Source organism: Mus caroli, chromosome 1 (genome assembly GCF_900094665.2).
Source record: "Mus caroli chromosome 1, CAROLI_EIJ_v1.1, whole genome shotgun sequence".
Classification (NCBI taxonomy): Eukaryota; Metazoa; Chordata; class Mammalia; order Rodentia; family Muridae; genus Mus; species Mus caroli.
The window spans coordinates 67,932,631-67,959,612 of record NC_034570.1 but is presented as its reverse complement, the minus strand read 5'-3'; the positions used below and the strand labels follow the sequence as shown (position 1 = coordinate 67,959,612).

Sequence of the window (26,982 nt, the reverse complement as noted above, 5' to 3'; positions counted from 1 at the left end):
GTAACGAGATCTGGCGCCCTCTTCTGGAGTGTCTGAAGACAGCTACAGTGTACTTACATATAATAAATAAATAAATCTTTAAAAAAATTAATATCTGGAAGCTAAGATAATAATCAGGGATAGCTTTCCTAAGTCCCAGTGTCTTTAGACTGTCACTTGAAACATGTCACCTGACTCCAATCGGTAAGCATTTACTGGACTGGCACTGCCCATTCAAGAGTCTGCCTCACTACTGAGGATGTGACGACACTCCGGATCTTCTTACTGTCCTTGTGGTCTCCCTGCCCATTTGGACCATTTCTTCTATGGGCATGTGACATTTTGTTCATCATGAGGCCTCAAGCAATTTTTTTTAAACTTATTTTTATTTATCTTGCCTTGTGTGTGTTGCAATAAGTAATTAATTCTGAAGTTATCTCTGTTTAACTTGGCATCTCACTTGAGTAGGAGTTTGTCCTCTCTTAGTGGAATTGTGGTCCTTTAGGTTAAATTACCACCAGGTATTGGGAAACTAGACAACACTGTTAGCCCCACAGGCAAAGCAAAAGCAAACGTAGTTTAAATCCTTTCGTTTTGTTTTGTTTTTGTTTTTTTGGCTTTTGTTGTTGTTGTTATATTGAGGCAAGGCTTTTCTACATAGCTCAGCCTGGCCTCCCAATTTGCCAATAGGATAAATTCCTATCCCTCCTGCTTCAGCCTTTTTTTTTTTTTTGTAAGATTTATTTATTTATTATATGTAAGTACACTGTAGCTGTCTTCAGACACCCCAGAGAGGGTGTCAGATCTCATTACAGATGATTGTGAGCCATCATGTAGTTGCTGGGATTTGAACTCAGGACCTTCAGAAGATCAGTCAGTGCTCTTAACTACTGAGCCATCTCTCCAGCCCCTGGCTCAGCCTATATATATTAAAGGTTTATTTATTATTATACATAAGTACGCTGTAGCTGTTTTCAGATACGCCAGAAGAGGGTGTCGGGTCTAATTAAGGGTGGTTGTGAGCCACCATGTGATTGCTGGGATTTGAACACAGGACCTTCAGAAGAGCAGTCAGTGCTCTTACCTGCTGAGCCATCTCACCGGCCCCCTGCCTCAGCCTTTTAAGTGCTAGAATTACAGGTGTGTGCATCTCCACTACCAACGGAGATTAAATCGTTATCATTTTAAGGTCTATTGTTTTTATTAATGAGAGGTACCTGTCTGCTTTCCTGGAACTAGGGTTAGAGGTGGTTGTGAGCTGCTGATACAGGAACTAAACGTGGGTCCTCTGGCAGAACAGGAAGCGCTGTTAAACACTGAGCCATCTCTCCAGGCACCTTTGTTTATCCTGTTTATTGTTACAGTCTTGGCTGAACTAAAGAGTACTTCACTCTGTTAAGAAAAAGCCTCTACATTCTGACCCCAGTGACATAAGCTAACATCAGCACTTGGAAGGTGAGGCAGGAGAATCTCTTGGACCTCACAAGATGCTGTCTCAAAAGACAACAACGTCTCTTTCTCATTTATTCACTTTCTGGTGACACAGTCGGCTACAGCAGCTCTCCCCAAGTTTACTCATCCTTCACACTTACCCTAAGTACTGAAACGTCAGTACTCAGTACTCCTCATTGTCTTAGTGACTCGGCTGCGGCTGATGTACAGCTCTCAGTGGTAAAACACTTGCCTGGCATCTATGAGGTCCATAGTTCAATTCCCAGAATTCAAACACAAAGCAAGAAAACAAAAGCCCTCTTTTTTTTTTTTTTTTTTTTTTTTTTGGTTTTTTGAGACAGGGTTTCTCTGTGTAGCCTTGGCTGTCCTGGAACTCACTTTGTAGACCAGGCTGGCCTTGAACTCAGAAATCCACTGCCTCTGCCTCCCGAGTGCTGGGATTAAAGGCGTGCGCCACCACACCCGGCTTATTTTACCTCTTTCCTTAAATTTCAGGTTGCATGCACACCTGCACTTGCTATGTCTAACTTCCTTTTCCTCATTTTCTGACTTTCTTTTAATTAATTAATCATGCTTTAATTCCAGAAATATTCCCAATGGGCCCCAGAGGGACTTACCCTCAGAGGCCTCTCTGGAGTAACTAACACCGAAGAAACATTAACGACGTTCAGTAGTGGCAGCTGATCCTAGAGAAAGAATACTCATACTTAAAAGTTACAAAGTATCGCCGGGCGTGGTGGTGCATGCCTTTAATCCCAGCACTCGAGAGGCTGAGACAGGAGGATTTTTGAGTTCGAGGCCAGCCTGGTTTACAAAGTGAGTCCCAGGACAGCCAGGGCTATACAGAGAAACCCTGTCTCGAGAACAAAAAACCCCAAAAGTTACGAAGTATCTCTCCATCACTCTAGAATTAATTCCATTTTTCTTCTTTACCCTCGACCCCCCCCCCCTTTTTAATATGTGTTTTATCTGCATGTATGGCTGTGAACCACATACCTGCAGTGCCGTCGGAGGCCAGAAGAGGGCATAGGATCTCTTGGGACTAGAGTTTCTTATGGTTCTGAACTACCATTTGGGTGCTTGAAATTGAACCGGCATCCTCTGAAAGAGCAGTCAGTGCTCTTAATTGCTGAGCCATCTCTCCAGCTCCGGGAACTAAAGCTGCTTGCGGTAATGTAGAGAAGAGTTCCTTGAGAGCAGAAGCACAGCCTGACACTGGCTGGTGCTGACAAGCAAGTGCCCACACATGTGGTTGAGTTTATTATGCGTGGGCAGAGGGTGTGAGGTTGTGGGATCGGAGAGTTTGAGTCTCAATGAAAGCTGGTGCTCTGCTTGTCTGGCCGCCGGGATGCAAATTTGAGGCGACCACCGTTTGCATACAGAGCAGGAAACCAAGCCTGATCCTGGCTGAGGATGGGCAGAGGCCAGGGGCAGGGTATAAATCTTGCCAAAGGCTCTCCCGGTCCATGCAGCTCAAGACCAGAGCTGATTCCAGGATAAACTTCTTTTCAGGTGGGAGTTTCCTGGAAGGGGGTAGGCAGATGCGAAAAGGGGCGGTTTCACACTTATTTCGGGCCCCCCTTACCACACACACACACACACACACGGAGCAAAAGGAAGCTGGGGCTAAATTCTTGGTGATGATAAGGAAGGGATGGCCTGAGGTTGAGTTAGAGGATAGGGACCAGTATTTGGGAGATGCACACCGCCCCTTCTCCACTGTGTGTGGACGATGTCTGAAGCTCCACGCTTTCAGAGGAAGGTGGACGAGATTAGCTCCCTCGTCCTTTCCAGACCTCAAAACCCCGGAGCGCCAAGCTTCGGAGCCCAGTATTGGTCCACAAGGGCAGGGAGGCCCCTAGCGGCAAGCAACGGCTCGGGCCCGCACTTCCTGCCCGGCCCAGGCGGGGTTCACGGAAGACGAATTTGGCCGAAGGGGCGTGGCCAACGCTGGCCAAAGGCCGCGGGGCGTGGCCAGGGCAAAAGCGGGCAGGAGGCCTCCGGGCGCCCGCCCCACCCAGTCTCCTTGCTGGCCCCATTGCCCGGAAGGTTGTCGGCCGAGGGCCGCCCTAATCTGCCCAGCCTTCCGTCTCCCGCCCCGCCCCGCATTCCAGAGGTGGGGGCACGGTGCTTTTTGTGTATTTTTTATTTGTTTAGAGTGCGTGTATCTGGGGGGGGGGGGTGGGGGTAGAGCTCGTGCCATGGTGCATGTGAGGAGGTCAGAGGACAACTTGTGGGAGTTCGTTTTCTTTTTCCATCACGTGGGCTCTAGCAATCGAACTCCGATCGAGTGCCCAGGCAGTCCCTCTAGGCTAACTTCCTCCTGTCCAGCAGGGTTATGAAAAATAGTCAAAACTGCAGTCACAGATGTGAGACATTCACGCACTTCAAGTCCCCTCCCCCAAAAAACCACAGAGGCGGAATAGGAGGGGGTCTAGCTTTCTCTTTAGTTATCACTCTGAGGTGCTCAGGTCACAGAGAAGGCACTTAATTGGGAAGGTCATCTGATTCCGGCCATCTTCTCTCCCTTCACCAACCCCCTTGGCACTTGTTTGTGGGTTCACTTAACCCTCGTAATCTGGGGAGAGAGCCTAAGGGCTTGAACTGCAGACTCTGCAGGTATGGGGAGGGGCTTTAAAAACAGAAGGCAGAGACCCAGGAGCGGCCCCCAGCCAGCAGGGGGCCATGGAGAAGGCTGCAAGGAACAGGGAAGGAGGAGTTGGCACAGGAGGAGCCAGCTTGGTTAAGGTTTGGGGACTCCCTAACCCCACAAGAAGGTTCCACCCCCTGTTGATACTCTGAAGGCACGTGACATCTGGGGCTTAGAGGCACCAAAAATGAAGCAGAGACAACCCCCTCCCACTAAGCTGGTGGGACTAGCTCACTGCTGGGCACTGAAGGTAATCAATAAATGTCTTTTGAATGAAGAGTAAAAAGGGTTGGGACAGACAGAAGACCCGGCCTGCCCCCTCAGCCCAGCTTGTTCCGTTCAGAAAAATAGTTTTAAAAATGTAAAAATCCTTTCCCTCCCTCCCCCAATTTCTGGGCCCAGGGAAGGATTAAGGCAGAGTGTTTTGTTCTCACCCTTTCCTTTCTCCTTCCCTTCAAAATCTATATACACATATACATATTTATATGGCACCACGGGGGCATCCTGCCGAGCCCCAGGGCTTTGGGGAGACTTGGGGCTTAAGTGAGATATGGAGCAGCCGTCAGCCTTGGACAAGCTGGACCGGGAGTGTTCCTCCCGAGGAAGGTCCCCAGCTCTTTTACAAGTGTATTATAATAGACTTTCTTCCTCTCCTGCTCGCGTACAAACTGGTGGGGCACCGTCATCCCAGGAGGGAAAGGGCAGAAACTGGTTCCTCTCAGGTCAGCCTAGATCTGGGAAAAGCTGACCAGTAAAGAGGGTTCTATGAAAGGCACTTGGGTGTCCACTGTTCTCAGACGGGGGTGGGGGGTGGGGAATCCAAGGCACGGGGCAGCAAAAACCCTGTCCCTACCCCCCCAGAGCAGAACTGGGGCGAAGAGGCCCAATTTGGCAACAGAGAAACATGGCATCGTGGATAAGACAGAAGTGGGGAGCAGCAGGCAGGGCCCCCCAGGTCCCCTGAGAAGAGGGGAAGAAGTTTGAAGGCACTGACACAGGGGCCCAAGGGCTCACTGTCCTCCATGCAACATGGCAGGGGAGACACCTCTTCCCCAGGGCCGTGAACATGACACAGCCAGGGGTTTTAACAGCAAAGGCAGGTGCCCACAGTCTGCTGGGAAGAGGCTTGGGCCTTGGTGAGAGGCAGGTCCTGGCCCCAGGACACCTCACTAGCTCCCGGGCCTAGGCTGTCTGAGCACTGAGTATACGTCGTCCACACGGCTGAGTTGCTCAAAGAAGGGTAAGAGATCGTGTAGCTCAGTGTCACTCATGTTGTCAAACCACGAGGCCACTGGTACCTGGAGAGATGACATGAGGAGGGCCGGTGTCCCAGGGTGTCCCCTGTCCAGCCCAATTCCTGCCCACAAGGCACATACTTGTTTGGTTTTTGTTTTGTTTCTGGCAGCTGACAGTGAAATTCATTTGTAGATACCACTGAGCACAATGTCCACACACATACTTAAGCTTACTGTTTTGTTCAGCAGGGTCCTATCTGGGACTCGCTACCTTCATTCCGTCCCATTACAGGCCATGACTGGCAGCTTTGAAGACTGTCAGATGGGGACCCCAGCCAGAGGTGAGGACCCTCCATACACAGGCCGAGTGGGATATGTGAGCAGACACAGGTAATAGGACATTACCAGTCCCCACTACCACCACACACAGGGCTGGGGAGGCCCCTCCACATATGCCCTGGTCCCGTGTCTCAGCCGCTGGGTCCCGTGTACTCACGGCATTGTCTGGATGGAAGACATAGGAGGCGGGTGAGTTGTCTAGAATGAGCACACGCCGCAGGTCTCGGCCCAGCCTGCTCAGGTCCTTTACGTAGTTCCCTCGGTGGAAGACACACGACTCTCGAAACAGCCTGGCGCGGAAGGCTCCCCACTTGTCCAGCAGATCAGCTACGGGGTCTGCATACTGGGGTAGGAGGTTAAGTCACCTCAGAGTGAGTAATGTCCAGGGCTGCATGTTCAACGTGGGAGGATATGGGTGACCCAGACCCCAGGCGAGGGCTCACCTTGGCAAGGCTGGCAGTGAACAGCACACACTCAAAGAGCTCGCCCATTCGCTGTAGGAACTCATCTACGTGGGGCCGCTTCAGCACATAGACCTGGGGAATGAGCCAGTGAGGGAGCTGCCGGCCAACAGGCTTAGGGGTGATCCACAAAAGGGGGACAGGAACAGTGGAGGAGGAAGGGCAGTCTAGAGAGGCTGCCCCAACCATCCCCCATTCCTAAAGAGATGAGAATAGGATTCCTGTGGTCCCACCTCACCTAGTGGGAGCCACTCCCCTTCCCACACTGGTTTTATCCAAATGCAGGAGTCCAGGTTAGCCCTCTCATCCCAAGGCTGCAGGGCACCGGCCCCCGAGCCAAGTAATGGAGAACAGGCTGGTCAGCACCACAACCTATCCTGAATTACTTGAACTGGGTCCCGGGCAGGGGGGTAAGAGGGGAGAGAGGGCTCCACAAGACAGGACCAGAAGGAGCCCAGTGTGCAGGTCTGGGAGTCTGGCTCCATCTCTGGAGTAACAGGTAGTCTTGGGTTCTCACTCTTTCTGAGCTTTGGACACGCCCCATCTATCAAAGTTCCATGTGGGGGCGCGCTCAAGATGGGTGGGAGGAACCTGGGTGTAGTGCAGACACCAAGCCCCCCACCTCCCTCTGACCCTCACCTGGTGGACCACTCCATCTATCTCCACCGGGATGATGAAGTCCGCGTTGTTCACTGGCTGTAAGGAAAGAAGAATGGCTGGAGCCGGTGGGGAGGGAATCCCAAGGGTGGAAATCCAGTAGAGACCTCCCCCTGTCAAGAGACTGGAGGCTGAGAGGTGCCAGGCAGGGCCCACCTTGAAGGAGCTGTGCACAAGGGTCTCGTCCAGGTCGATGACGACGCAGATCTTGTCTGAGTCCTGGGCCTTGGCCTCGGGAAGCAGGTACTGGACTGGGGTGTGCTGTGGGGAGGGCTGGGCTGGAAGGGCACCTCTTACAGGGGCTTCCCTCCCCAAATTTCTCTATCTGAGGACCCGACCAGACCTTCTACCCCCTCCCCAGCTTGGAGTCTTGCAAACTGTGAGCCAGGGGTAAGATATATGGATCCTTCTTCCTCGCCTCATAAAGTTCCCACCAGCAAGGAAGGCATAACTGTGGGTTGGGAGGCTGCAGCCAGGCTGGAAAGGGGGGAGGACCTAGCGGGCAAGCGCCCTCCCTCTCTGCACATTTTAGGATCTGCACGTGTATCAGTGAAGTTCGGGCCTATACCCCTATCTGCATCTGCCAAGTCTACTTCCGGCTAGGTCCCCGTGCATCCAAATCGCCACAAACCTTAGGGATGGCGCCATTTTCCTCCACCAGCAGGGGAGCCCCACTGTGGGCAGGTAGGGGCTCCCCATCATCCCGGCAGACACAGCAGAAGAGGGAGTGGAGGATGCCCCGACTCCGGGGCTTCTGGGAAACTGCTGACTTCTGGTCACCTGAAGCAAGATGTGAATGTGGGCACACTGGCCTGCAGGGGCTGGCTGCATGCACTACAGTCTCAAATCCCTGAGCACAGAGAATGTGAGCGGTCTCCCTCCATCAGGAGACACATGGGGGTTGCTCTGGCTGACTGTCCTCCAGAGAACCCCCCTTCCATGAGCCCCACCACGGGCCACTTCAGGGCCCCTGCAACTCAGCGACTTAAGGAAATCTGGTGTGGCTTTTTAGGAAGGCAGCCACTTTAAGGAGTAGGTGGCTTGGGGACCGATTTTTCTCACAGTTGGTTCTCAATCATCTGACCTCACAGGTGGACGTTACCTGAGCAACCCCTGCTCAGGACCTTCAGGGCTCAGGACTCTATCGTCCACTCCCACTCTCCCTCCACTCTGTCTACCCACTGAGTCCAAAGTCCTCATTGAGCCTGGGCCCAGAGGCCAGTGTCCCAGGGCTGTCAGCCCTGCCGGCCCCACCTCCTTCACCCCGACCCGTCTCAACCTTAGACTTACTGAGCTGCAGCGGCCTGTCTAAATTGACAGACCTACCCCCACCAAGCCTCTTCTCTCATCTTTTCTGCCTCCAGGCCACCCCCCCACCCATCCCCCAAAGAGCTAGGGCTGGACAGTGGACAAACCCGGAGTGACTTCCCAATCTTGAAATTCACACAGGGGAGGGAGGGGTGAGCCCCACTCTTGGGAGCCTTAGGGGCTCCGCATAGGCAGGCAGCACCCCTTACAGGGTGGGTGCAAGCGTGCACAGGCCTGTTGCAGCCTGGGTGTTGCGTGCCCAGCTGGACACAAGGTCCCCAAGTCTATCTTGCAAGGCTAGAGGCTCTCTGCCTCCAAGGGTGTCGTCTGCACCTCCACGCGTGACGCCCGAGTTTGTGAGAACCTGGCTGTGAGTTAGTTGGCGGGAGATCCCTGCAAGCCTCCCCAGCCCGCTGTCACCTCCGCACCCCTTCCAGACCTCAGCCGGGAGGGGGCGGAGCCTCAGCGGGTGGCCGGGCGGCCGCCTCACCCCCACCTTCTCGTCCCATTGGCGCCAAACTGGGGGAGGGGGCGACGCCCGGGAGCCCGCAGCCCGCTAGCCCCTCGCTCGCCTTCTGCCTCAGTTTCCCCACTACGAGCAGACTCGAGCGCACCGGTGGCGCCAGGCCCCGCCCAGCGCCTCAGACTCTCGCGGAGTTCAAACTCTCTCGGCCGCACTGGCCGGGGCTCGGGCCGGGCCAGGCCGAGGCGCACGCCCGGGACAGCGGCAGCGACCGCGGCGCGAGGACGGCCCCTAGTCCGGTTCTGCCCTCCCGCCGCCCGCCTACCTTTGCCCCGCAGCGGGCCCCGCGCCTCCTCCTTGCTGATCTGAGTAATGACGGCCGAGCTGTCCATGGGGCCCGGCGCGCTCCGCTCCGGCCGGACTCTGGCCCGGGCGCCCGGCCTCCCCCCCGGCTCGGGCCGGAATCGGGGCGCGGGGGGGAGGGGAGGGTGGGAGGGAGGGATCCCCGCGAGCTTCGGAGGGGAGGGGAGCCAGGTTCTCGGGGGGAGGGGGAGGGAGGGGGCGCGGAGGAAACTTTGTTACAACATGGAGTTTCCTCCCCGCGAGGCGGATGCAAACATGGAACCCGGGCGCCGTTTCAAGGCTTCCCCTTAAAAGGGCAACGGCTTCGGCTTTCATCACTTCTGGGGCCCGGCGGGCTGGGAGGCGGGCCGGGTTCCTGCGGAGATCCAGGGGGCGTCGCCTCTCTTCCTGCGGTGTGCTGGCTGGACCGAGCGTCTGCGGCTGCGTGGCAGAGCGGACAGCCGTAACCCGCCGCCGCGGGCCACGGAGCCCCGGGGCTTGAGGCCCGCCCCAGGCGCCCAGTCGGGGAGTGCCCGAGGACGTCGGGGCTCCACCTCCGCGCATTCCAAAGTGCTGACACGATCAGCCTCCGTTTGTTCCTCTGGAAAATGGGATGACGCTAACTTTCTGTAAAATGGGTTTTAATTTTTTTTAATTGAAATATTTTATGTGTATGGCCTGTAAAAATATATATGTATATGTATGTGCTCCACATATTTGCAGTGCACTCTGAGGCCGGAAGAGGGCGTCAGATCCCCCTGGAACTGGAGTTAATAGCTGGTGTGGGCCTTAGGAACGGAAATAGAGTCCTTTTAAGAGTGACATGTGCCCCTGAGCCATCTTTCCAGTCCCCCAAAAATTTAAAGTTATATTTATTTGTGTGTGGAAGAGGATACACGTTCTACGAGTGGAGATCAGAAGTTCTCTTCTTCCACTCTTTGGGAGAGACATTAAACTCTGGTGGTCAGGCTTGCCAGTAAACACCTTTACCCCCCAGCCTTCTCACCGCCTCTACAATGGGTCTTTTGTCTAACGTTGTGAATACCCCCCCAAAAAAGGCATTCTTTGCTAGCTCCAGTTATGCAAACTCATCAAATTGTGGAATTGTAGAAAGATTGATTTTATTTTTGTGTATGTGTATGAATGCCGGAGCCTTCAATGGCCAGAAGAGGGCGCCATCGCCTGGAGCAGAAGTTGGAGGCAGTGGTTAGCCGTGAGTGCTGGCACCTGAACTCATTCAGGTGGCCTGCATACTTCTCTTAACGGCTGAGCCACCTCTCCAGTCCTAAATTATGTTCGTGATCCAGCGTTCCCTGCAGTCTCGAGAACATCCCAGGATTGAAAAGTCCACTTCGGCGCCTACCTTTACCGACTGTCCTGTAGCAAATCTCGCCCTCTTCCCCTGCCAAACCCTGGCAGAAGCCAAGCCTCTGCTGCTCAGGCTTCTTGTATCTTGTACGTGCTGTTCCCTCGGCTTGGAACGTGCCCCTTCGTTCTTGGCAGAGCCAAATCCCATCGAACTAGAAGAAATACCACCTTGTTTAGAGGCCCTCCACCCCCACCCCACCGCCCCTATCTGTGACTATTAGAGGGGCCCGGTCTAGGGCTGGCTGTGCTCAGGGGACGCCCGCGGAGGGAGGGCCCAGCGCCCGCCCTTGGGCGCCTGAGACCGCAGCCGTTCAGATTTTAAACACACGTGTCACCGGATCTGTGGTGACACACCCCAGCCAGGGCCTGAATCTGCGTTTGCATACGGAGCCTTCTCGCAGGAAGCCCCTCAGTTGCGCCGCTCTAGGGCTGCGGTTCGTTTATTTTTATTTTTTATTTTTCCTGTCTTACAAAGTTCCTTTCATTCACCTTAATTTTAAAAACACGAATGCCAAGCCTTGACACGCACGCCTCACTTCCTCCCCTGGGCCCTGTGGCCGGGTGTGGTGCGGTGGGCGTCCTGTGGCTTCCCAGCAGATAGCGGGCTGGGAGCCTGGCCCCTGCTCTGCGTCTGCACGAGCAGCGAGCGTGGGGCACTGATCCCTGACCCCTCCTTCTGCCCTTGGGGAGCCACAAGGCTGCCATCCTTACACCCCAAGGTCTCCGCCTCCCGTGTGTTGGTGCCCAGGGGCGCGCGCTCTTAATTGCACTCGGGATCCTTGGAACAATCCCCTCCTTGCCTTTATGACAAGAGGGGACAGCTTGGGAAAGTGAAACCTTCAACCCAGGCCCTTCCACCTCTCTCTGAGCGGGCCAGGCCCACCAGGGGTGCCTTCGCTTTCTTAGCTGGGCCTGCACAGTTCCCAAAAGGAAATGAGTGACCCGAAATTGAATGAGCCCGGGTCCAGCGACTGGGCCATGCAGCTGGCGGCCTCAGATTTCCATCTTTCCCTAACATCCCCCACCGCCCCCCCCACACACACCTTGACACTCATGAACCTGCCCTATAAGCTCACAGCAGTCCTCAGAAGCCACCCCATACAAAGACCTATCACCCGCTTCAGGCCTTAGCTGGGGGTCTCGTCCCGAGCCAGAGAGCCTAGAGTTCCCACCTTCTGCCATGGCTTCGGAAGCTCCGTAGCCCTCGCCCTGTTCTGGTGCCATATTGTGAGGATTGCACTGCCAGTCCGAAGGGTGGGGGCAGTGTTTGTTTTTGTTTGTTTGTTTCCTTGCAGGGGAGCATGGCTCCATCTCCGCTGCCGTCTCCCCTCACCCAGCAGTTGGTGATGGGCTTTACCCACACAATCTATTATGATTATTATTTATTATTTTATGTATATGAGTATATCAGACACACCAGAAGAAGGTATCCCATTACAGACGGTTGTGAGCCACCGTGTGGTTGCTGGGAATGGAACTCAGGACCTCTGGGAGAGCAGTCAGTGCTGCTGAGCCATTTCTCAGCCCCTAAGATTATTATTTTAATACTCATCCCCCGGGCTGGTGAGATGGCTCAGTGGGTAAGAGCACCCGACTGCTCTTCCGAAGGTCCAGAGTTCAAATCCCAGCAACCACATGGTGGCTCACAACCATCTGCAANNANATCTGGCGCCCTCTTCTGGAATGTCTGAAGACAGCTACAGTGTACTTACATATAATACTCATCCCCAAGAAAAACAATGGTGTGGACTGCTATCCAGGACTAAGCGGGATACCCTGGGGCACCTGAGACAAGGGTCCTTCCCTCCAGCACCTCAGTTTCCTGCTTGTGGATGGACTGGACAGGAGGTCTGGTAGGAAGCCCTCAGCCAGCTCCCCGAAAGCAGGTATGCGCGGACTGACTCCCACCTAGGGCCAATGGAGCTGCCGGGAAACCCTAAGGTGGGCCTCTTTCCTTAAATTCAATTTGAGTTTTGGGGCTGAGGTCTTTAGGGCCACCACGGGGATGGAGGAGCACTAAGTGCCACCCCCTGGCTGGAAATGGCCAACCTTATCCCTGATCTTGGGCCTTGGTAAGTCAGACAGGTTGGCTGAATTCCAGCACTCCAGAGGCAGAGGCAGGCAGATGTCTGAGTTCAAGGCCAGTCTCTTCTACAAAGTGAGTTCCAGGGCAGCTAGGGCTACACAGAGAAACCCTGTGGTGTGGGGCAGGTTAAATCATTATTTTTTGTGTGTGTGAGCAGGCATGTGTCACAAAACATGTGTGGAGCTAGAGAATCCACCCATGTGTGTCCCAAGGACGGAACTCTGGTCTTTGGGAATGGTGACTGGTACCCTGACATACTGAGCCATCTCGCTGACCCTAAGATTTATTGTTGTTGTTGTTATTATTTATTATTAATTTTGAGCGAGTCTCTCTCGCTGACCCTAAGATTTATTGTTGTTGTTGTTGTTATTTATTATTAATTTTGAGCGAGTCTCACTATGTAGCCTTTGCTGGACTGAAACTTGCTACTTAGCCGGAGCTGGCTTGCCTCCAGTGCACAGAGATCCACCTGCTTCTGTCTCCAGAGCGCTGATATTAAGGAGTATGCCACAATGTCGCTAAGATTTATTTTTACGTATATGTGTTAGTGTATGCAGTGAGTGTTGGGGTGCCTTTGGAAGCTTGAAGAGTGTCCTGTCCCCTGAGCTGGGGTTCCAGGCTGTTGTTAGCTGCCATGTTAGCTGGTAAGTTCAGTCCTATGGAGGTGAGTGTTCAGTGAGTGTTCTGAGCCAAACTTACCTTCTCAGCGCTCAATTCTAAGTCCTAAACTTAACTAGTCATAGGATCGGCTTCTCCCTCCTTCTGGGTCCCCCAGCCCCATTCCACAGCATCTGAGAACCAAGAATTGTGGACACACTCACTGACAGCCCTTTCTTATTTAACGTTCACAATCCTGTGTTCAGTGGTCTTTTTCTTTTTTGGGGGTAGGGGGGTCGAGACAGGGTTTCTCTGTGTAGCCCTGGCTGTCCTGGAACTCACTCTGTAGTCCAGGCTGGCCTCAAACTCAGAAATCCGCCTGCCTCTGCCTCCTGGGCTGGGATTAAAGGCGTGTGACACCACGCTAGGCCTTCTTAAACTCGCTGTGTCAGGTGTGCGCCTCATCCTGCCAGTTCATTTAGCCCTCCCACCCACTGCCCCTGAGAGCTCCTGGACAGACAGCTGACATCCTCTTTAATTCGGGACTTTTACCTCTCCTCCACTTCTAACCCAGGGTTTATCACAGAAAAAATTAAAAAATAAATGAAAAATAAATAAAGCACCCAAAAAGTGCCAAGTGAATTGCCTGAATGTGCACCAAGTTGGGGGACACGGGAGAAATCAGAGGGGAATCTGGAGATGCTTTCTTTGCCAGCCCCCTACCCCTTTATTATCTCGGCTCCCATCTTCTCCAGCAGCAGGCACCACGGAGAAGGGAGGTACTCTTTCTTGCTCGGGCACCCAGACCTCTCCCTTAGCCACTCCTTTTGGGCCCCACTCTTTTCGTTGCCCTTTTAAGAAAGAGGAAATTCTTTTCATAAACAAGCGCCCCACTCTGAGCGGCCAGTCCACAGCCTTCCCAGCTGGGTTCCGGGTAATGGGAGCTGCTTTCAGACAGAGAACCTCCCCCAGGCTCGACCCTGGGAAAAGGCTCCCCGGTCACCCCTTCCCCCGTGCGGCTCTGGGCTGTTCTAGACTACAGTGCAAGGAACCGGAGGAGTCAGGAGGAGGAGGGACTTAGGGGAGCCTAGAAACTGCCTAGGGAGCGTCTGCAAAGTGCTAGGTCTACACAGGGCGAAGGGTGCCGGGACGCTGACTGCGGAGGAGGGGGTTCCCCGCCCACGCCGCTACTCCCTACCCGGGTGCCGAGGTGGCTTGTGCGGCCCTGGGAGAAAGCACCCTCCTCTCACCTGAGTTCCGCTTGCCCTTGAAGGAGGACAGGGCCTAGGCCGCAGTGTGGGCGCCCGGGAGAGTCCCTGCCCCTAGGGGGAGCTGAGAGTGAAGTGCAGGGAACCCTAATAGCGCAGCGTGGGAGTCCGGTCAGCCCAGTTCCCTGGGGAGATGACAAATGAATTGGGCCTTGAAGGCACAGACTTTTGGGCTCTTTACGGCCTGGCTCCTGACAGAGAAGGAGCAGTTTCTAGGTTTTACTCTGGAAAATAGGTTTCCGTACACTCATTTGGAGGGTTCGGGTTTTGGCGTTTAGATTTTCTAGCGCTTTGGAACAGAGGGGAGCCACCCTTTGGTTCATCGGACGATTTCTATTTTTTAAAGTTTCTTCCAGTCCGACCCTTCCTCCCCCCCAAGTTTGTCAGGTCCTCCTCCTCCACTTTCCTTCCTTCTTTTTACTTCCTTCTTGAGACAGGCTCTCAGGTAGCCCAGGTTGGACCCGAACTTATTTTATTTTATTATTGATTGATTAATTGGGTTTTTCCGAGACAGGGTTTCTCTGTGTAGCTCTGGCTGTTTTGGAACTCACTTTGTAGACCAGGCTGGCCTTGAACTCAGAAATCTGCCTGCCTCTGCCTTCCAAGTGCTGGGATTAAAGGCGTGTGCCACCACTGCCCGGCTTGGACTCACTTTATAACAGGAGGATAACCTAGAACTCTTTAAGATTTTTTTTTTTTAAGATTTATTTATTTTATATATGTGAGGACACTGTTGTTGTCTTCAGACACTCCAGAAGAGGGCATCGGATCCCATTACGGATGGTTGTGAGCCACCATGTGGTTGCTGGGAATTGAACTCAGGACCTCTGGAAGAGCAGTCAGTGCTCTTAACAGCTGAGCCAGCTCTCCAGACCTGACCTAGAACTCTTTAGGACTCCTCCCTTCATCTTCCACCAGCTGGAGTGAGACGATGGAGTTGTGGCGGTTCTGTTTGAGGTGGTCTGGGAACTGGAGTCACCCTCAGTTGAAAGCCACCGCGTTGATGCTGGGAATTGAATCCCGGTCTTCTGAAAGGGTGGCTAGTGTTCTTCACACCTGAGCCATCTCTCGCCCCAGGCACTGTGTTTTTTAAGTCTCTTAGGTTGTGGTGATAAGAGTGGTGTCATTATTCTGAGGTAAAGCACTTGTCCAAACTGGAAACCCGCAATCCAGAAAGCCAGTAGGGACCTCCAATTGCTCTGCTGTGTCCATTGTGTTGCCTCTTTGCTTGCTGGATGGCGCGGTCACCCGGAACCCTGCACGCCTCCCTGCTCCTCGTTAGGGAGCCCATATAAGAAGTGCTTGTGGGAGCTGTGGGTCAGGAAGGTGGCTCCGTGGGCGATGCAACAGGTCCAGGCCTGGGGAAGGACCATGAGTGGAGGAGAGGCCAGAGCTCCACAGAAGCCCTCTGTGTCTCCCTCTCCTGCCCTCCCTGCCCCGTGGCTGACCCCAGTACCAGATAAGCAGTCAGGCCCAAGTAACCTATCGCGAGCAGAGCCACAAGGCCAAAGTAGGCAGGGTGCGGGAGGCTGGGCAGGTAGCTGATCACGAAGTACAGGTTGATGGCGCAGACCAGCGCCATGATGCAGGAAGTGATGGCTTTGCTCAACCTGGGGGAAGAATGGATGCTCAGGGCTGGTTGAAAACAGCCGGGCCTCCTGGATGGTCTCCCCACCTCAGGACACCCCCATCCTCAGGACTGCCTGAATGCTCTAGAGCAGATAGACCCCGTTAGCCACTTGGAGGCACTTCAGGCTCCATCACTGACGGGACTTGGCAAGGAGTGTGGTGAAGTTAAGCCCGGGGTTCTAGAAACCACTCCACCAAACCCTGGTTCCCATACTTAGTAGCTGTGTGACACTGGGCAAGTTCTTTATGGACTTGGGGCCTTGGTTTCATGGGAAGGTGGAGATAACAGTTGTTGCCTCTGCGTGGCTGAGAGTAGAGAAAGCTGGACCATGGTGGTCAGGGATACTCACCGGCCATTGGCAAACTCCTGCATGACAGCTGGCATGCTGGTGAAAGTCAAAATGGGCAGCACAGCGAAGGGCAGCTGTGGGCAGGGTGGAGACTGAGGCTGAGAGACCCTGCCTTGGCACAGCAGGGAGTGGGGAGTTCTGCCTCTCCTCTGGCTGGGAGCCTTTAGGAATGTTCCCTAAGAGCCCTGAGCAGCCGGGCAGTGGTGGACTTTAATCCCAGCACTCAGGAGGCAGAGGCAGGTGGATTTCTGAGTTCAAGGCCAGCCTGTTCTACAGAGTGAGTTCCAGGACAGCCAGGGCTACACAGAGAAACCCTGTCTCGAACCCCCCCACCCCCACCCAAAAGAGCCCTGAGCAGTATTCTGTGTCTCAAAAGTAGGCAGGGCTCTCAGACTGCTGTTGTTTGAATGTCAGCTCAGCCTCCAGTCAACCAACCCAATGTATTGATTTTTCTATCTGTGGAATGGGGACAGTGGGGACTCTTGTTTTTTAGTGTGGCTGTAGAATCCTGTGAGTGTTTAGGGCAAACCCTGTAAGACTTTTGGAGGGTGGGGAGGGGTCTGCTATGTTCCTAGACCATGGGGCTCACCAGTAGACTCTGCAGAACATTGAGTAGATCGTTGAGGCCGGACAGGTCCTTCAGGTCTCGGAAGACAGCCACCAACACAGTGGGCAGGATGGCGCAAGATCGAGTGAGAAGGACCCGAGCGAAGCGGGACCACCGCAGCTTAAGGAAACCCTGGGTGGGACCAAGCATCCTGGTAGGGCTACATGGCCTCAGTTGTCTCAGACACCCCCCCCCCATGCATTTGTTTGTCTTGGAAATGGGGGTTAGATCTGACTCCTGTTGGTGGGAGAAAGGACGAGTGAGAGAGGGAGGATTCCCATAACTGGTTTGCTGAATATGGGACGCCTTTGGGGGATTCTGATTGTCATCTTACCCTTCTGCAACTCAGAAAGACCCAGCGTCCAAGCCTCTAGCAGTGTGTCTGCTGTCCTTAGGCCCTCGATACCCACCTCCATCACGAACTGTCCTGCATAGGTGCCGGTCATAGTAGAACTCTGCCCCGCTGCCAGGAGACCTACTGCCCAGATGTAGAGGGCCGCAGGGCCAAAGAGACAGCCTAGGATCACACCCTAAAAGGAGGAGGTGTGATCAGACAGAGGCCCCGCCCAATAGAGGCCCCACCCCCGACAAGGCATGGCCAAACATTGGGCTTGAGTGGTACTTACTCCTTGATAAATATCCACTGACACAGTGTTATTGTCCCTGGGGAAGATCTTAGCATAGTTCTGGAGGCTGCTGTTAGCACAGATGTTGAACTGCAGGCCCGGAGTCAGTACGAAGGACGTGGGAAAAACGCAAACTCACTTTTGGAAAATCAGGACCCCAGCTAGGCCCCAACCGGGGTTTGCCCAGGGTGGCGGTTGTCACGCATGCCTTAAAGAATCCTAGCACTTGGGAGGCAGAGGTAGGCAGATCTCTGTAAATTCAAGGCTAGCCTGGTTTATAGAGCGAGTTCCAGGACAGCTCAGGCTATACAGAGAAACCCTGGTCTCAAAATAACAATACAGCAACAAAAAGAAAACCTACAGATCCTGCAGGCTATGTCTGCCTAGACACACTTTGCTAATAATGGTTTGGGTTTTGTTTTTGTTTTGTTTTGTTTTTCTTCTCTTCTTTTTCTTTTTTTCTCTTTCTTTCTTTTTTTTTTTTTTTTTTTTTTTTAGATAAAGTGTCTCTATATAACTGGGTCTGTCTTGGAATTCCCTGGTGTAGACCAGGCTAGCCTTGAACTCTCAGAGATCTGTCTTCTTTTGCTTACCGAGTGCTAGGATTTAAGTCATGAACCACCATGCCCAGCTTGGTTTTATTTCTCTTGCTGTGAATGTGTTGTTAGAATTTACAATTCTGCTCCAGGTGAGAACTGGGCTTCCAGGCTCTGGGATCAGTAGGCACATTGGCACCACATTCCACAGCCCCACTCCCACCTTCACCCCCCACCCCCCACCCCCCTTCCTTCATCCAAGAGCCTGTAGTCACTTGAATTTGAAAATAGGATTCCACCGAGTGGTGGTGTCGCATGCACGTCTTTAAAGCCAGCACTTGGGAGGCTGAGGCAGGCAGATCTCTGTGAGTCTGAGGCCAGCCTGGGACAGCTGGGACAGGATTACCCACAAAGAAACCCTGTCTTGAAAAAGAAAGAAGAGAGAGAGAGAGGGAGAGGGAGAGAGGGAAACCAGGTTTCAAAGCCCCTATAGAGTCCTCTCCCTCATTCGAGGTGGCAGAGTGACATCCAAGAATGGATGCAACCTCACACACTCAGGACATTTAGCAAGGACTTCCAAGTGCAGTGGTTATCGACTCCCAGTCCCCACGTCCCCCCTGCCCCCACTCCCATCAGCTCCAGCCTCCAGAGAGAACAGAACAGTCAGGTCCCTCAGGGATCTTAGCCCTAGCCTGTCATTCTGCATCCCCACCTGTAGCTACACTGCTCCATCTCTGAAGGTCCCTGAGCGCTCACTGGTGGGTGGGCTGACTTCCTGTCACTTCACATCTCCCCTATGCTCGCTACATTCAAGAGCAAAGGTGGAGAGCTTGATTGCTTTACCCTGGGGGCTCTTAGGTGAGGCCTGGTACCAAGCAACAACTCAAGCCAAGCAGTACTTCAACGTGATTGACACCTGTCATCTGGGAGCTGAGATGATGGGGAGAGAAGAGCTCAGAGTCCAGCAGAGACTCCGGAGGGAGGATGTGGCCCCGTGACCTGAAATCCCTGGCCAAGCTGGTGGGCCCGTGGGGTGTGGGTATATGCAAATGAGCTGGTGATAGGGACAGTGTGACTCACCGCTTCCTCATTAGTTTGCTGGTAGAAGGCCTGACCAAAAACAGCCATGACGAAGAGGTTGATGATGAAGGACACTGATAGGGCGATGGTGGCCTCAATCAGGAAGTACATGTTGGCTTCTCGAACATCCACCCGGCGGGTTCTGTCAACTTCTCTAGACTAGTAAGGTCAGAGGTGAAGGGAAGGACCAAAGTCCCTCAGAGGTACCCAATGTCTCCTACCCCCATTCTATACTCTGTCTTCTCTGAGTCACCGTTCCGGGAAAGTCCCCTATGTGGTAATCTGATTCAGGTCCTGGTCAGCTGCCGCCTGCCCACATCTTTGTCCTTGCCAGAGGTCTGGTCCATAGTGACCAATTATGTGAATGAAGGAAGACCTTTGAGGTCCCTCTGTAACTCAACCTGATATCCCCTTCCCCTTCCTCCATCACGCTTCATCATCAAACGTGTCTGGTTCAGTTCTACCTCAGGCCCTTTGCACTTGCTGTTCTTCTCCCTGTTGCCCTGCCATCCTGCAGTCTGTCCATCAGTCTTTTCCGTTTGTCCCTCTGTGAGCGCCTTTCACCAACCACAGTCCCCTCCTCTATTTACACTGCTCTTGTCCCCTACATGAGGGAGGGGGGATGCAGTTTCTAGGCCTTGACTGATGTTTGTTGATTTGCCTCAGACCTGTCGGCATAGACAGGCTGAACCGAGAGGGAGTCCGTTCTTCACAAGACCCTCAAGGAAGGCATCTGAGGCAGGAGTCCAGGCTCAGAAATGGGCTCCTCCCTTGTCCCTCCCTCCCTCCCTCCCTCCCTCCCTCCCTCTGCTCTGCTCACCTTGACCAAGGCTGAGTGCAGGTAGATGTTATGGGGCATGATGATGGCACCAACGATGCCCACTGCCTGCAGCAGCTCGGGCTGCCCACAGCCCGGACAGGTGGGCAGCACCAGGCCCTTAAGAACGGCTCCCTGAGAAGGATGCGCTACCACATACTGTGGGGAGGAACTTGGTCAGCCCACTAGAACCTTCTTCCCCCACTCCATCCCCAAAGGCAGGTAAGGATGGAGGCTAAGGGCTGTTTCTCTAGACCCTTAGGCTACCCATGCAGAAGGGAAGGGAGTGATCCTGAGGGAAGGGGTTTAACTCTGATATCCCACCTCATAGCCAAAGGTCAAAGCCATTATGGTAATGAGGAGCCCAAAGAAAGCTTCCAGCTTGCGCAAACCTAGGGGCACAGGGAAGGAGGATTTAAAAAGAAGAAGAAAGAAAAAAAAAAAAAAAAGCAAATCCCTGTCACATAAACACTTGAGAGTGGCTGTTTTGAGCACTTTGTCCTGGGCGCTGGGCTAAGGGCTTAGCATATATTTTTCTCACTGAAATGTCACCACGGCCCTGTGACACCTGGATGTCTGTCCCATGTTACAGAAAATGAAAACAGAAACCAGAGTAAGTTGCTCACGCCATACAGCTGGATGGGGGGGGGGCGCGGGGGGGGGACCCACAGCCCTGGGAGAAGCCAAGGCTTCCCAAGGGCAGCCCTGCCTACTTTTATCCCCCAAGAGGAGGGGCTTTCTCTCACCATAGTTATCCAAGAAGAGGAAGAAGAAGGTGTCCACAATGGTGATCAGTACGCCGCCCCACAGTGGGATGCTGAAACCAAGTAGGGCAGATCAACCAGCCTGGCCCAGATCTGGGGAGTCAGGAACCCAAATAGCTTGGCCAGCTTAGGATGAGGGGAATGTCGGTTGTGTTGAACATCTATAGACACCCAGGGAGGGGACCAGGGGCGGTAGGGAGCCCCGGCCTTGTGCTCTGTGACCCACAAGTTCTAAAAAATAGATTCCCAGGAGCCCTACTGGAAATGGGGTGATAACATAGATGGGGGTGGGGCTTGTCCTGGGGAGGAAACAGTGGCTCCCTGCAGCCTGGCACTGAGGTGGGCTCCCTAGCATGATACCGTCCAGAGGAGAGCAGATTGAAGGAGATAGCCGTCCCGATGACTTCCTGCATATCTGAGCCCACAATGGCCAGCTCAATGGTCAGCCAGAGGAGGATGCGGGGCACCTATGGCAAGGAGAGGTCACTTCCTTAGAAGAAGAAGCTGGCTGCTTGACATTCCACTTTTCTTGCCTTTGCACCCTCTGCACTGTGCTGAGCAGCTGGAAGTCTGTGCACTTTCACATTTACCAGCCGAGTTTATAGGACAGGATTGCCGGGCCCGTGAGGGCACACATGCCTTTAATCCCAGCACTCGGGAGGCAGAGGCACACAGATCTCTGGGAGTTCCAGGCCAGCTTGGTCTACAGAGTGAGTTCTAGGACAGCTAAGGTTACACAGGGAAACCCTGTCCTGAAAAACCAAAACCGAAAAAGAAAAGAGGCACACTTAAAGGATTCTGCTCTGGCAGTTCTGGGCCTCTCAAGGATTTGTGTGTTGGAACGTTGGTCCTCATGTTGATCCGTGGTGGAACCCTTTAGAGCAGAGGACAGACCTGGTGGTGCTGGCCTGACAGCCCAGAAACTAAGACAAGAGGAGACAAGTTCAAGGACAGCCTGGGGCAGTGTGGTGAAACCCTGTCTCAAACAGAAAGTAAAGAGAAGGCGGAGGCAGGGGTGGAGGCAGAGGACAAAGTGTGGTAGCTTGCCTGGTGTGGACAAGGCCAACCCCACACACTCCTCCCCCCTTGCCAAATAAAGCTAAACAAGCAGAAATTGGCCTTGAACCTGTAAAGAGATGTGAACTAATTTGGGTCTTTGTTTTTTGTTTTGGTTTGGTTTGGTTTGGTTTGGTTTGGTTTTGGTTTTATTTTGCAGTACTGGAGCTTCGAATCTCTTTAAGTAACCCTGACTGTTAGACCTCCCTCTGTAGACCAGGCTGACCTCCAACTCAGAGATCTGCCTGCCTCTGCCTCCTGAGTGCTGGGATTAAAGGAGTGCACCACTGCTGCCTGGTTATTTTATTTTATTTTATTTTATTTATTTTATTAAGGCAGAGTTTCACTGTGTATTCCCCCTGACCAGCCTGGAACTCAGAGAGACCCACATGTCTCTGCCTCCAGAGTACTGAGTTTAAAGGTATGCTGCGCCATCATGTCTGGAATGATCATTTAGCTTATTTATTTAGTTTTAAAGTTATTTATTTATTTATTGTACGTGAAGACACTGTCACGGTCTTCAGATACACCCAAAGAGGGCATCAGATCCCCTTAAAAATGGTTGTGAGCCACCATGTGGTTGCTGGGAATTGAACTCAGGACCTACTGAAGAACAGTCTGTGCTCTTAACTGCTGAGCCATCTCTCCGGCCTGTTTATTTATTTATTTAAAAAAAAAAAAAGTTAAAGGGCCAGGCTTGGTAATAGTTTAATCCCAGCACTCAGTTTCAGGATGGGCTATACAAAGAAACCCTGATTTGAAAAAATAAAAATATACTCAGATAGATAGATTGATTGATAGATGATAGATAGATAGATAGATAGATAGATAGATAGATAGATAAATAGATAGAGATAGATAGATGATAGATAGATAGATAGATAGATAGATAGATAGATAGATAGATAGATAGATAGATAGATAAACTAAACCACTCAGCTTCATGGACTTTCAGCAACAGACACAGACTAACTCAGATGGATGTGGAGAGAAACCAGGCCTCCTGTTCCTAGGTGTTTGGGGCAGTGACACCGGTGAGGACCCTAGCTCCAGTCCCTCTCATGGTTAGTTAAGCAGTTGCTGCAGGCTTCTAAAGCAAATGTCTGCTTCAGGTTCCTGTGGTGCGCAGGCAGGCATTATCAGCTTTTGTGACACCTTTTGCCCTTCTGACTCCTGCAAGGGTTAAATTGCATTAAATCCCTTTGAATGAGGCTGGAGCTGGAGTCTAAAGGTAGATTGCTCATACAGCCTTCAGGAGCCCCTGAGTAGAATCTCCAACCATGTTAAAAACAAGTAAGTGAGGGCTGGTGAGATGGCTCAAAGGTTAAAAGCACTGGCTGCTCTTCCAGAGGTCCTGAGTTCAAATCCCAGCAACCACATGGTGGCTCACAACCCCCCCCCCGTAATGCCCCCTCTTCTGGTGTGTCTGAAGATAGCTGGTGCAGTCGGCTGGCTGGAATAAGTGGGGTTGACTAGAGCGAGCAGAGTTCCTAGAGCAAGCATAGGTCCTAAAGTTGAAATCCCAACAACCACATGAAGGCTCACAACCATCTGTACAACTACAGTATACTCATATACATTAAATAATAAATAAATAAATCTTTTTTAAAAATCCCTTTGAGGGCTGGTGAGATGGTTCAGTGGGTAAGAGCACTGACTGCTCTTCCAAAGGTACTGAGTTCAAATCCCAGCAACCACATGGTGGCTCACAACCACCCATAATGAGATCTGACGCCCTCTTCTGGTGCGTTTGAAGACAGCTACAGTGAACTTATACTAATAAATAAATCTTTGGCCCGAGCAAGTGGAGTTGGCTAGAGCAAGCAGAGGTCCTAAGTTCAATTCCCAACAATCACATGAAGGCTCACAACCATCTGAACAACTAAAGTGTGTACTCATATACATAAAATAAATAAATCTTTAAAAAAAAATCCTTTTGAAATATACCATGGTGTGGTCTGGGTGGTCTTGAGGGAGCAGTGCTTAGCCCTGGGATATGGGGCTTTGTCCGTGTGCTATGAATTGAGCCTGGGAGCTCATGCTGTATTTATTTTATTATGGAAGCTATCAACAACTGCTCAGGGTTTGAGAGCTGTGGGTGCTTTCTGTCCACGACCCCCTCTGCCGGTTCCCAGCTCACCTTAGGGTAGTAGAGATGGCAGATTTCACCCAAGTCTTTGCCTGTCACCACGCCCAGCCGGGCAGCCAGCCGCTGGCACAGCAAACCTAGCACAGTGGCCCAGAGCAGCACCCAGAGGAGCTGCGAGGAAACAGAGGAGATGCTCAGCCAGAGCAGCCTCTCTGACGGGGACTGGGCGGGAAGACTAACCCCTACAGCATCCTTTCTCGAGGGGCTTCTCCAAGGGCCTTTTCCTCCCTGATACGAATTTATCCTCAGAAAAACCATCCATGCAGCCGGCTCTGGAAAACTGGGGTCTCCCCTGTCCTAGCTAAGGCACCGCGTTCCCCACAAAGCAAGCATGGCAGCCCAGACTCAGTACTTTGAACCCAGCCACAGCGCCAGCTTGAAGGTCCGACTCAATGTTCCCCGGGTCAAGGAAAGCGATGCTCATGAGGAAACCAGGCCCCGTGAACGCCCACAGCTTCCTCAGGCTGAATGTACCCTGGGGGTGCAAGCAGATCAGGTCATGTTAGCTCCTGGGTGGATGCAGCTGGCCTTGACCATCCCCTCAGCTAAAAACTCAGCAGGTATCTTCTTCAGCAGGTATCTTCTTCAGTCAGGCTGGCCAGCCCTGTCCTCCATCACCCACCCAATGCCACCGCTGCCCATCCCCCCCCCCCCCGAGGGACCAGGGCCATTTGCTGAGTCACTATGGCTCTGCTTTCTGGATAGGTCCTGTTCAGCAGTAGCCTCTGCAGCTGGCCAGCACGTGACCTGTCTGCCTCTTTCAGGCTTCTCAGAGTCCCAAGAGGGGGACCTTGTTGTAATTAAACCTCCCTGTTACAGCTCTTCCCTCCCCAGACCCTTCTCATACTTCAGGCTCTTCTCTCTGGGGACCACTGAGGTCTCAGTCACTCAACTCTATTTCAGGGTTTGGCCCGTCAGCCTAGGAATCTGCTTAGAGTGTGGCAATGGGGACCGGGAAGGGTCTCAGAGGCTAAGGCCACCAAACTTGGAACCCACATAGTAGAAGTGAGCTGACTCTCACAAGTTGTCCTCTGACCGCCACATGCATGCTTTATAATGGACACAGCTACACATGCACTCACAAATACGGGCAAATAAATAAAAGTAACTAAATAAATAAACGTGATACATTATAAAAAGAAAGACTGTGGCAAAGCTGGATGGCAGCATGCCAGAACCAGGCTGATGCTCGCCTTTATCCCTGCACAAGTCCCTAAGTGATCGCTTCTTTTAGCATCAACATAGTATCTAGGCTCTTTACCCCTGTGGAAAAGCTAAGGTCTTCTTGAGGACCATTTGATTTTTTTTCCCAACTAAGTACAGAGCACCCCCTTTAATCACTGTCAAGGTCACCGATGGTGCCCCCTCCCCAGCCGTCAAGGTCGTGGAGGATCCGGTAGGACGGGGAAGCACTGAGGACATTCCTACCATCCCTACCTGGTCTGTGCTGGGAATGGGGATCTTCTCACTCAGGTAGGTCTCCCGGCAAGGCGCTGGCTGAGGTGCTGGGCCAGGCAGGCTGGATATGGAGCCATAACTGGGCCTGCTCAGCCTCGGGGGGCTCTTGTCACCTGTCAGGGACCCCAGGATGCTAGGTGGGTGTGTGCTTCTTTCAAGAGCCTGGGATTCAAGCCACCTGCCTCCTCCCACGACCTCCACTCCCCGCAACTGGCAGGTCCACCTATGTGCCAAGCAGAGGTTTCCAAGAATCACTTCCCTCCCAGTGAGCACAGGACTTCTCCAATCCAAATCCCCTGAGTCAGGAGATTTGTGAGACAGGAGGCCCCTCGCTCAGCTGCTTGATCCCCATGCTCTGTCTCCTCCACCAGGTTTAATCCACAGAAGTGCCTGACTGAAGTGCGTCTGGCAGAGCTGAGCCCCCACAGAGACCCTAAGTCTTCCTTGCCCCCTCAAGTCACCCCCACTGGAATCCCATTAGGACTCCCGGAGGCCACCACTCACTAATCATGAGGACGCAGGCGGCAGGATACTCTGTGTGTGGTCACCAGGCCTGGCAGCTAGCTCCTCAATCTGTCCCCTTCTGTGGGTGCTGGTAAGAGTGGGAACCCACGCCCTTCCCATCCCCTCCAGACCTCATCTCCACATCACTGAGGGCATGCTCACAATTTCACACACTTGGCGTTTCGAAACACTCACCAAAGGCAGAAGTGACCAGTTGTGGGGGAAGGGGGTGGTAACCCACAGTTTTGACCTTTGTTCCTCTCCTGGATACCCTATGTTCCATAATAAGTCTGGCCCCATTCCAGACACCCCAGATTCTTTGCTTCCAAAATTACCTCCGATTTCTGGTCCTTCCTGCCATTTGGGTATTAATGTTTAATATCTCATGGCAGCTAAGCATGCACACACACACAGGCACACACACGCATACTTACACACATGCTCACACATGCACACATGCACACTCACACACACACAGGCACATTCACACACACACACACGCACACTCACACACACACAGGCACACATAGGCACATTCACACACACACACACACGCACACTCACACACACATAGGCACATTCACACACACACACACACGCACACTCACACACACACAGGCACATGCACACACATGCTCACGCATGCACACACACACATACACACATGCTCACGCATGCACACACATGCACACGCACACTCACACACATGCTCACGTATGCACACACACACACGCATACACAGACATGTCAGGTCTTTCATCTCAGTCTGGAGTTCAAGGGGCATTGTTGACCTAATGGGAAGATGGGAGGGAGGTCAAAATTCCTTCTGCCTGTGGACCTGTGAGGGTCTCACTCAGATAGCCATGGGTGAATGCAGTGTGCATATCAAAGCATGAACTCCTGGGTATTTACCCCAGAGAAATTAAACATATGTCCAAACAAAAACCTCCACATGATGTTTACAGCAATATTTTTTGCAATAATCAGAAGCTGGAATTATCTGAGCTGTCCATCAACAGGTAAGTGGATACATATGACGGACGGAGAAATCTTCAGGAAATCATACTGAATGAGAAGTTTGTCATCTGCCTGGGCTGCAGACTGAGTTTAAGGTCTAAACAATGTAGTGAAACCCTGCAAAGTAAAACCAGTCGTAAGGACGTCATTTAGTGGGAGAATGATGTGTGCTCAGGTTTTTTTT

The 26,982-nt window shown here is 52.7% G+C and overlaps 2 protein-coding genes across 2 annotated transcripts; both read right to left on the bottom strand.

Moving 5' to 3' along the window:
• Positions 1–3,559: 3,559 nt before the first annotated feature.
• On the bottom strand, positions 3,560–9,346 carry Ctdsp1 (CTD small phosphatase 1). Its single transcript, XM_021166153.2, has 7 exons — positions 8,870–9,346; positions 7,405–7,553; positions 6,930–7,034; positions 6,756–6,812; positions 6,099–6,191; positions 5,813–5,998; positions 3,560–5,379 (listed from the first exon to the last, which is right to left on the bottom strand). Exons 1-7 carry the CDS (start codon positions 8,934–8,936, stop codon positions 5,251–5,253), a joined length of 786 nt encoding a protein of 261 aa, XP_021021812.1. The 5' UTR covers positions 8,937–9,346; the 3' UTR covers positions 3,560–5,250.
• Positions 9,347–14,892: 5,546 nt separating this feature from the next.
• On the bottom strand, positions 14,893–25,890 carry Slc11a1 (solute carrier family 11 member 1). Its single transcript, XM_021161834.1, has 15 exons — positions 25,782–25,890; positions 25,257–25,390; positions 24,172–24,294; positions 23,811–23,930; positions 20,975–21,081; positions 20,597–20,667; positions 20,175–20,242; positions 19,854–20,009; positions 19,034–19,192; positions 17,418–17,507; positions 17,202–17,321; positions 16,774–16,923; positions 16,185–16,258; positions 15,662–15,815; positions 14,893–15,563 (listed from the first exon to the last, which is right to left on the bottom strand). The coding sequence occupies exons 1-15, from the start codon at positions 25,786–25,788 to the stop codon at positions 15,450–15,452; spliced, it is 1,647 nt and encodes a 548-aa protein (XP_021017493.1). The 5' UTR covers positions 25,789–25,890; the 3' UTR covers positions 14,893–15,449.
• Between the last annotated feature and the right edge of the window lie 1,092 nt (positions 25,891–26,982).

Coding starts and splice junctions, on each gene's coding strand:
- Ctdsp1 (XM_021166153.2), bottom strand. CDS start 8,936: ATGGACAGCTCGGCCGTCATTACTCAGATCAGCAAGGAGGAGGCGCGG. Junction 6,813..6,929: donor TTGTGCACAGCTCCTTCAAG/GTGGGCCCTGCC, acceptor CTTTCCTTACAG/CCAGTGAACAACGCGGACTT. Junction 5,999..6,098: donor TCACTGCCAGCCTTGCCAAG/GTGAGCCCTCGC, acceptor CTCCTACCCCAG/TATGCAGACCCCGTAGCTGA.
- Slc11a1 (XM_021161834.1), bottom strand. Junction 24,295..25,256: donor CCATTCCCAGCACAGACCAG/GTAGGGATGGTA, acceptor TTGCACCCCCAG/GGTACATTCAGCCTGAGGAA. Junction 17,322..17,417: donor CAGTGGATATTTATCAAGGA/GTAAGTACCACT, acceptor TCCTCCTTTTAG/GGTGTGATCCTAGGCTGTCT.